The sequence below is a fragment of the Saccopteryx leptura genome, chromosome 9, assembly GCF_036850995.1.
Source record: "Saccopteryx leptura isolate mSacLep1 chromosome 9, mSacLep1_pri_phased_curated, whole genome shotgun sequence".
NCBI classification, from domain to species: domain Eukaryota; kingdom Metazoa; phylum Chordata; class Mammalia; order Chiroptera; family Emballonuridae; genus Saccopteryx; species Saccopteryx leptura.
The window spans coordinates 22,213,237-22,223,278 of record NC_089511.1 but is presented as its reverse complement, the minus strand read 5'-3'; the positions used below and the strand labels follow the sequence as shown (position 1 = coordinate 22,223,278).

General features: G+C 51.1%; 1 protein-coding gene across 1 annotated transcript in view; it reads right to left on the bottom strand.

Moving 5' to 3' along the window:
* Positions 1–153: 153 nt before the first annotated feature.
* Positions 154–10,042, bottom strand: part of PMFBP1 (polyamine modulated factor 1 binding protein 1) — a 53,082-nt gene continuing 43,193 nt past the window's right edge. The window contains exons 15-21 of the mRNA XM_066349651.1: positions 8,776–8,940; positions 8,062–8,229; positions 7,583–7,750; positions 6,687–6,790; positions 6,096–6,170; positions 3,681–3,919; positions 154–203 (exon numbers count right to left, since the gene is read on the bottom strand). Of these exons, the coding sequence (XP_066205748.1) occupies positions 181–203; positions 3,681–3,919; positions 6,096–6,170; positions 6,687–6,790; positions 7,583–7,750; positions 8,062–8,229; positions 8,776–8,940 (942 nt within the window). The 3' untranslated portion in view covers positions 154–180. The remainder of the gene's footprint in view (positions 204–3,680; positions 3,920–6,095; positions 6,171–6,686; positions 6,791–7,582; positions 7,751–8,061; positions 8,230–8,775; positions 8,941–10,042) is intronic.

Here is a 10,042-nt window from a genome sequence, read left to right as displayed (position 1 = left end):
CCAGGCTTTACCAGCCAGCACCAGCTATACCCTGACATCCATTGATTTTTTTTTTTTTTTTTTACCTCTCACCGCCTTTATTGGGAATGCAGGTGGAAATTGCCTTCATGGCTCTGGAGTGAGGAGAGGGCTTCTGCTGCTTGCAGGGGAAGGCTTCTCTCTTGGCCCTGGACTGAAGGGCTAGCAGAAGTTGTCTACTTGCTCTGTGGAGAGAAGTAAGCTGGGTATGGAATCTACTTACAGACTTGGGCTTGGGATGCAACAGAACAGGAAAAAGATTGGGTTCTGATTCATGGCTCGATTTACAGGTTGTGACCAGTCACAGACTCATCTTCAGGTCCTTTTAGGAAAGAAAAATGACCAGAGAGGTTATGAAAACCATGGGTTCAATCCAATCTTCTAGTTTAAAAGCAAGAACACCTGGCGAGGGACACATGGCACACACGGGTGCCACAAGATGAGTGGGAGGGTCCTCCCACCAGCGGCTTTACCTGAATCTGTTTGGATTTTGGGACTTCTGCCTATGGGTCTGCATCTATGTCTCCAATGTTTGCTTTTTAATTGGTGATTCATTCAGATTTATCTTTAAGTTCCTTTTAGCTTTAATACTCTGATTCTTACCATCATTTCCTCAGATGATATAACTCACTCTTTTTCTAGAGGTACATACACATTTCTGTGACAACGGTCCCAGAGTGGATTCCTGAGACTGGCTTTCAGATTTGGTGTGAGGGAACAGTGAGGCCGCTGAACTGGATGTTTTTTCAGGGGTCCCCTGCCTTGTACTCAGGTCACATGGATCTGTCCTGCACTGTCTAGTGGGCAGTAACAGGGTGCTCTAGATACACTGGAAATGTCAAGAGGTGAGGGTCTCGGGCTGAGATGGGGACTCGTTCCGGGGACCCCAGAGCTGGCTGGCCAGGCCCTGTCAAGGGCAGGAAGCTACCTCCTCAGTTGGGCAGCGGAGAGGAGGCTCAAAAGGCAAGTGTGCATGGGACAGCCTGGGGGTTCAGGGAGCTCTCTCTTCCCTGCGGTTCGGAAGCAGACTGAGGGGCTGGGGTTCGCTCTGGGTCCCTTCGCTCAGAGGAAGGAGCACTGTCCTCCGGGTGCTCCACGGGGCTCCGCTGGCCCCAGGTACCAGAATCTGAGTGACATCCTCCCCCAGGGTGGCTGAAGCACTCTCTTTATTTATAATCTCTTTGGCTAAGTCCCAGCTTTGTATCTCTTTTTTCTTTTTAATTATTTCTTAGAGCAGGTAGACAGCAACATTGAGCAGGAAGAACAGAGATTATTACTCAGGTACTCCTGCCCACCCCTCCACCCCACATGCACAGCCTCCCCCATTATCAACGTCTGCCATCAGGGTGGTGTGTGTTCCCACAGACGAACCTTTGCATCGTTATTCCTGAAGGCCCCCCTGTTTACAAAAGGAGTCACTCTTGGGGTTACACATTCTGTGGGTTTGGGCAAACGTGTAATGACATGTCCATTAGGTCATACAGACCATTTTCAAAAATATATCAGCTGTTCAAACTACTTCTTAGGAACTAACTTATTTGGGTATCTCTTAAAATAATTACAGGCAGGCAACACTCAGCTTCCCTGCCCTTTCTCCTGACTTGAGAGAAACTACGTTTCCTAAGTCCAACTCCTCTACTCTATCGGGTGTCCTGTGTGAAGGCCAGACGGCTGGGGGACATATTGATGGTTTTCTGTCTCTGTTGCCCCTTTGCTCCCCGTAACTCACTACCTGCGTGGCTCTGGTGAAATCACCCTACAGGACGTGAAAGACAACTTTGAAAAAAAAAAAAGTACAACATTTAAAGTATCCATATATTGTCACTTTCACCAACATATATGGAACCTTTTGATAAGTTATAGACAAAATACCCTCTTAGTAGACAAAATACCTTCTTGTGGTGGTAATTTTAATGCCACTGAACTTTTGTTTAAATAAATGGCCTACAGGCTAGAACTAGGAAACCCTTATTAGTACCAGATTCTTCAGTCTTTGTTTTCTCCTGAAAGTATATCCTTATTCTATGTCAAATGGGGGAACACAGTCAAAAGAATGTAAAGAAAACAGACAGACTTATCACAACAGAAACTTCCGTCACCCCCACCTCGCATTGCACTTCTGGGATTTGCCCTTCCCCAAGTCCTGGCTGGGGCATCGATGTCGCTAGAAGCAATGACTTCCCTTGGCTTTTGTTTGGCTGGGGAGGGAGGCAGGAATATTTAAGAATTGCTACCACCCAGTAGGTTTCTTCCCATGCTTTCCCTCCACCCCCACCCCCACCCACTCCACCCCTGGAAATGCAAGCTCTTTCATTTCTTTTTCTTACTTTACCTTCGTAGCCATTTCTCTCAATTTCCTACAGACTAGAAATAGAAATTCTAGGCATGTACTCAGTTTAACAAAATCCTACCACAATAAAATAGTTTAGCTGTCCTTGGAGTTTGTTATAATGGGATTTTACTTGTATTGAGCTGGCTGGGGAGAAAAATAAAACTGTTAAAAGGAGGAATGAAATGTGGCAGCCGGGGAGAAAGCAGATGGTCCAAACTATCTTGCCCTCGTCTGTTTGGAAAACGCCATCATTTATTTCTCTTCCTCTCTTTTGGACCTCAGGATTACTTTCCTTTTTGAGGTTTTTTTTTTTTTAAGGATTTTTGTCTTCTTAAATTCCAGACAGAGGTAGAAAGAATAAAAAAAAATAAAGGAGCTAATTATCTCTTGTTGGTTTATAGACTAATCCAGAGCTCGCTTTGGGAATAAATAATAACTCCCTGTAAATATGAAAGAGACCTCCTGTATCGTTAGGATGCAGAGAAAGCAGGATGGACACGCTGCTGGGGGCCTGAGGGGACAGAGATGTCCGCAGGTTGCCAGGAGCCCACTCAGTCTGTCGAGCTCGTGTCCTTCTTGGAGAGTTTGGGCCTGGAGGTGGTAATATGGTTCCGAAGCTCGTACCACTGCAGGATGGGGACAAAGCTCGATAAAACGTTAGCATATTGCAAGATAGGCCGGGACCTTGATACGGTCTTATCACAGCTGACCCAGGTCGGGAGAGAGGGATGGGAACTCACTGTCCTCTGAAAAGCACGCGTGGACACAAAGCCCAGAGCAAGGCGCTGACTCTAGCACAACGAGGAGCCCGAGGGACCAGGGCGGAAGGAGCATCTTGATGAAGTGAAATTAAGGAGGTGATTCCTCAGAGACTGGCCTTGTGGCCGGGCAGCTCCGGTGCAGCGTGACCTCCCTCTGGGGTGACATGGCGTCTATGTGGCAGAGAAGGCGGCTGTGGACCCAGGTTGTGCAGGGGACAGGGCGCTCGTGTGGGGTCTCCAGAACACGTTATAAGGAGGAAGATGCCTATTCTGCTGGTTCCCCTTCTGTCCCCACAATTCTCAGCAGGGACTTGGTCAGGGTAAGGGATAGATCTGAGACACGAGGCACTTGGGTATCAGCAAAGATTTTGAGATCAGAACAACGAGCCTTGTCTACAGACAAGGATACAAAGATCTCTGGTCCTGAGTCATTAAAACAAAGATCTGTTTTCTTTTCTCTTGTGAATCCCCAATCCATTGACCTCTTGAAGAATACTATCAGGCCGTTAGTTTTTGACCTATGGGACTAAAACATCATCACAACAACAAAAGACAAATGGCAGGCATACCTGACCAGTGGGGAATCCTGGCAAGCTTGGTGACATCCATTCTTTGGCTCAAGTCCGGGGTTATCCCCCGCCAGTTCAAGGAGCCACACGCCTTCCCCCTGGGCATGGGCTCCGTCTTACTCGGGCCCAGGGCTTTGGTGCATAACCGCGGGTGCCCGCATTTCAGCTTCCTCTCCTCTATTTCGCTTTTCAGCTTCTTGTTTTCCTGCTGCAAGTGGATCATTGCATTGTGGAGGTGGCTGGGAGGGAGAGGGAAGGACAGGTGGGTGTTTGGTATGCTCAGTGCCTTGGGTCCCCCCCTCCCCCGGGAAGGATGGACCATGGACAGCTGGTTCCTTCCAGAACAAGGAGGACCATGGACAGCTGGTTCCTTCCAGAGCCAGCGTTCCCACACACGTTCTGTGGCAATGGAGGCCTCCGCGCGTCCCCTGAGAGAGGCCCAGGCCTGCGGTTGAGTGGAATCCTCACGCACTGAGTCATCTCAGCTCCGACCCAGTTTTCTGGTCTGTTATATGGGCACAACTGAGTTTGACAAATGATAGAACTCTGATCGGAAGAGCCAGGAGGCTGTTATAAACGACTGTGACCACATGTCCTCGGCCTCACGGCCATGCCTGGGATACGCTCTCACCCAGTCCTGGTGCCAGGGTCCAAGTTCTTTCATATCCTTTTGCTGGAAGGCTGAAAGCAGGGGGGATTTGGCTCTGCTGAGAGCTCAGGCCAGTAACTTATCCCCATTGTACAGATGAGAGAAGGGTGGCTGTGAGGCAGGGGAGGGGGAAGACAACGCAGCCGGTCTTCTGTGGCCCAACCAACGGCAGCTGTATGTGTATCAACAGCGGATTTCCCCAAATTCCCGAGGGCAGCGGCGACAGGGGCTGGGACAGACTTCCAGAGTCGGACTGCTGGCTCTGCCACTTGCTGGTTGTGAGACCACGGGCCAGTTAGTTAGCCTCTGAGTTCCCCTCTTTCTCATGCACCAGTGGGGACAACTGGCCTGACTGGGAGGTCTGATAAAGATGACATAAGTGAATATATGTAAAGGCACTTAGAACAGTGCCTCACAGGTGTACATAATAAACATTAGTGGAGCTATTATTATTCAAAGATGGCTTTCCTTCAAACAGGCTCAAGCACCCTCAAGAACGGGTTCTTTATGAAACGGAACCGCCTGCCACTTGGCACGATGTAAGAAAAAGCCTGAAGTTCTCGGTTACCCTCAGATTCTGACCATTTTTTTTTTTCGTTAAACCCTTTCAAAAAATATATATTTTTTGTCCTAGTAAAAAAAAACCTTCACTTTTTTTTTTCCCTAAAGGAAATCAAATAAAAAATTCACTCTCAACTCCTCCTCTGGGCATACGCTCTGCTCTCCTGCTCTCTAGAAACCTGGCTGGGGTACCTTCCCTTGTAGCCAGCCCTTCACGTTGCCACCACATTCCACATGCCACTGGGCTTGCAGGTGGGTCCTCCCCGCGCCCTCGGGGCCTGACTCTCCGCCGCTCTCTCCGGCCCACTCCGGTGAGCATTCCTGTGTCAACCGTGTTCCATACTTTCTATCCACGGCTCGGCCTCTCGTCCCTCCCTCCTATGCCAGCGATCTTGTCCTCTCTTTCGACTCAGCCACCCCTCTGGGTCAAAGCCCAGTGCACTTCCTACAGATGGGCTCTTGGTGTGCTGATACCTCCACCCTCGGTGCAGGGCACGGGGCAGCTGCTGATTGGTCGGCTTCATCCCAGCAACCCCGCCCCGGCCCCGCCCAGCGTGCCAAACAAATGTGGTCATTTTCTAAGTGTTCTCTGACAGAAGGCTGGGAGGCACAGTCCTAGAGCTTGACACTGCCTATTACTCTACCACCTTTGAAATCTCAGCTGCAGACTTTCATCTTTCGCTCTATTTCCGAACTTCCAACACTCCTCTCCCACCACACTCCCTGCCGACCCAGCTTTGACCATGAAAGTGAGGCAAGGCCATGGGGCAGGGAGGAGCAACAGGTGGAAGGAACTAGGTCCCCGATGACCACGTGGGACAGAGGACCCCCACCAACCTGGACCTCTCCCCTCCGAGAGAGGTTCCTAGTTCCGTGTTCCTTCATTTGGAGCCCCCCGTTCCAGCAGCTCGGCCCCACCCCGACTAACGCAGTCTGCGTTCAGTGACCTCGGAGAACCACAGAACGTGACAGTGGGAAGGTGCACGGCGACTACTAACGCCTTTTTGTTGAGGGAACTATGGCCCAAAGAGGTCAAGAGATGTGTCCAAGGTCACACAGATGCCAATAGGACTCGGAGTCTTTCCAAAGACCCAGGCCTGTCCTGGGGTCTGAGCCAGCAGCCCGTGAGGCAGCCCGCCCTGGATTCTGGCCGACCCTTCCCCTCAGGGCCTGAGCAGCAGCCAGGGTGGTGCGGGATGACTTACTCCTTCTCGCCGGTCAGCCTGGCGATGCATTTGACCTGTTCGCGGACCGTGTTTCCCAGTTGCTCATTGGCGATCCTGTGATAAAATCCACAAGAGAAAAGAGTTCCAGACCCCCGCGAGCGAGAGCACGGGCCGGCTGACCAGGACCCTGAGTGCTCTCAGCAAGGCTTCTGCTGGGCCTCGGGCCTCTGCTCGTCACCCAGTCCCCAGAGCTGGAGCCTTCCTGGCACTTGGAAACTAAGAGGACACTCCATAGTCAACTCCTGCGCAAATTCCCTGTGATCCCAGGTGAACTCAGGGGATCCAGGCAGTGAAGCTGGGCCCCAGGCTCTGAAGAGGAAAACTGACCCTCGGTGAAGCATCTACCACAGAGCTGCTCCATTTCCAAGTCAGCAGGGCCTCCTCTCCTATCCCCAACTCCTGGGTGTGAGCTGAGACTGGGTGAGCTTCCCAGAGGGCAACGGGTGTGTGTGACACCTGGGTGAGCTTCCCAGAGGGCAATGGGTGTGTGTGACACACTATTCTTCGGCACACGTATGGGTTCTCAGTTCAGCCCTGCCCTTGGCTCTTGCTTTTCTCTTCCTTACTTACTTCTGCTCTTTTGCCCAGTGCTCCATGCTGGTCATAATCTGCTCTTTCTCACAGTGCAGCCTGCAGGTGTCCTTGGGCACAGACCGCTGCGGCAGGCAGCAGGGCTTTGGTGCAAAAAGAAAACGAGACAGTAAGGAGTGGGGGCCTAGGCCCATCACCTCTCTACTCCCAGGTCAGGCCTCCTCTCCCTTCCTGGGGGAAGAAGCACTGACTCCTCTGTCCACCCCCAAGGCCAGGGTTGGAATCGCCACAGCAGGACTCCACCGCCAGCAGTGCAGGCTGCAACAACCCAAAGGTGGCATCTCTGATCAGGCACTGTTCATAGCAGAAACAAAGTACACTTATACACCTACAATTTTCAGGCCAAAGGCATTCAAGTGGCTTGTTCTATAAAAGCAATATGTTAAGCCAATTTTTTAATATGGAAAATAAATATCTTGAGGAAGAGATGCCTTTTTTTTCTAATTGGAACAAAGGCCCTGTGGCCACTCCAAGGCATCCGGCAGCTTCCTGCCATAAATTCCACTGCCCAGGGTATGCCCGAGGAGATCTTAGCTGACTTCACTGCAGGGCAGATAAAAAGGTCAGGACGGGCTCTGGAGGGGAACTGCCCAGTGGATTAGCTAAGTCAAGGGTGACTGGGCACTCTCTCTTCCCTGAATGGGGCATTTGTTTTACTCAATATCTCCATCAACAAAGCCGCAGGAAGATGGTGGGGTTGAGGCAGATGCTGTGGGCCTCGAGCACCCAGACTCTGCTCTGGACTGTATAGAGTGGGTGTTCTTCCGTTGCTCTCAGGCACCCCCCCCGCTCCCAGGGCTCTCTGGCATCCAGGTGCTTGTGGGATGTGCTGGGAGGCTCTGGAATGAAGTGACCAGAAGCCAAGGAGCACCTACGTCCTTCTCGTCGGCAAGGAGGTTCTCTTTCAGGGTGGCCATTTCCTCCTGGAAGGCCCGGAGCTGCTCTTCTTTAGCTGCCAGCATCTTGAGGTCACTCTGATGCTGCTGCTGCCACTGCAGCACTTGGTTGCTCATCTCCTCCAGCTTCTTGTCGAAGGCGTGTACCTGCTCGGCAGCGCAAAGTGAGGAGGAGGCCCCAGCTTGCTGCCCTGACCTCAGAGGACGCATGGCCAAGCCCAGGGGCCCTTTCTGGGCTTTGGGAGATTCGTTAGGGGGGTATTTCATTTCCAGAGGCCAGAAGAGGGCACCCCTGCTCTGAGAGTGGCCTCTAGGCCTTAAACTCACAGGGCCAAACAAGGGAAGGGAGCCCAGTAGCCAGGGGAATAAATGGCTCAGTGCTTAATAGTCCTGAGTGCGAGAGGTGACCTTGGGGACCTGGACCAGGACGGCAGCCTGAGCCCGAGGCTGCTCCTCACCTCTAGCTCACTCTGATCGTGGAAGCCTTGAAGTTTCTTTAATTCCATGTTGAGCTTTTTCATCCTCTCCTCGTAAGCCATGATTTCGTCTTCCAGCTGAGCTTTCCTATCTTGGGCCTGCGCCAGGCTTCGGTGCAGGCTCTTGGTCTCTGAGATCGTGTGATTGAGCTTTACGTGGAGACAAAGGGGAGGAAACTGGCTGTGAGAGCCGCTGGCCCTCTCTGCTGAGCCCTGAATGGAGAAGGGTTCCAATCCCTCCCTGTCCTCTGCCCAGGGTGGCACAGACACCTGTCACTTTCCCAGTGTCCCAGAGCAGTTGGGAAGTGGCCAAACAGTGGTTGGTTTTCTGCATCCCCACATTCCCTCCTGGTTCGTTCTCTCCTTTTAGTCCTATGAACTGATCAGCCAGACACGATCAGCGCAGGGATGGGGCATGAATTTCCCTGGTAATCCAGGTTTGGGAAAACCTTGCCCTGGATCACCCGTGGGTGGAAAGATCTGTTAGATTTGGCTTCCATCTTTGCTTCCCCCAGCCCTCCCCCAAACCCTCACTAAGAAGCAGGCCTTCCTTGGACAGACATCCCAGTTAGTGCAAGGGTTTGTCGACAGCCTTGGTGACAGTCTGTAGTGTAGGAAATGGACTCCTATGCTTGTCCCACTGCGGGGACATGTCTTTGCTTCCAAACAACCCTGGAGATACAGGGAGTGACCCACCTTCTCGAGGGTTTGTGTCAGGTCATCTTGGCAGGCAGCTGACTTCCGGGATAATTCCTCATAGGCTTCTTTACTGACCATGGTCTGGAGATACTGCTTCTCTTTCTGGATAGCCTTGTCCAGCTGGGCCTGCAGACTCTCTGAGGTCTCCTTCTGAGTGGCTATCTTTAGGGAGGGGGAATGTCACTGTCAGGGGTCATGGCTATAGAGGTATGCTCTGTGTCTACAGGAAACGGACAAGCACCAGGCTCTCTTCTCTCTGCACTAACCCGCAGAGCACTATGGAATAACGCCTCATCTCCACCTCATTGTTGTAAAAGGAAGAGCTGCCTTTCCAGGATCTTCTGCTTCCCTCCCCCACAGTTCCCCTTCTAGTGAGCATGTCCCCCCAGTGCAAGGACTGTGGAGGTACTGGGCTCTGGTGTGTCAAGTACATGCAAAGTCCCTGTCACAGACTCTGCAGCTTCTCTCCCCCTCCCCCCCTCTCGCTTTCTTTCTCTCTTTCTTCCTCTCTCACAGCCATGGCTCTAATGGTTTGAGCAAGTTGGCCCCAGGTGCTGAGGATGGCTCCATGGTCTTGCCTCAGGTGCTGAAATAGCTCAGTTGCCAAGCAATGGAGCAGAGGCCCCAGATGAGCAAAAGATCGCCCTGTAGGGGGCTTGCTGGGTGGATCCCGGGTCAGGGCACATGAGGCAGTCTGTCTCTGGGCCTCCTGACACCCCACCTCTCACTTAATAAAAAAAAAGAAAAGAAAAAAGAAGGAGTTCATTATTTTTTCAAACGGAATTTTGAGTATCTTTGACCTTAGGATTCAGTGAATGGGAGAACTGTTAGGCTGTATTTCTGCCCCTATATTTACATGTCTGGGGTGTGTGTGAAACTAATCCTCAAGGTGGGGTAATTTGGTCTTCTGGAAATACAAGCACACTGTTTCTGGAGACTTCTGAAAAGCATAGAGTCAACTGGGTCTGCACAGTAAACCAGGGGAGTCACTGGAGAAATTACAATTCACTGTAAGCTGTTGATACTTGGTGGCAGAATCAAGAAATGTCACCATAGAGGTGAGATACTAAAAAAAAAAAAGTGTTAAAAAATCACAATGATGCTAGAAACTAAAATGGAAGCTTTATCTTAGATTTCTCTAACATGAGCTGAAGATCTACACACATACATACACACACACACACACATTACAGAATCAAGGACTTTTAATCAAAGTTCTCACAAAGATTTACTCTCTCCTTGCCAAAGGCATTAGACCTAGATG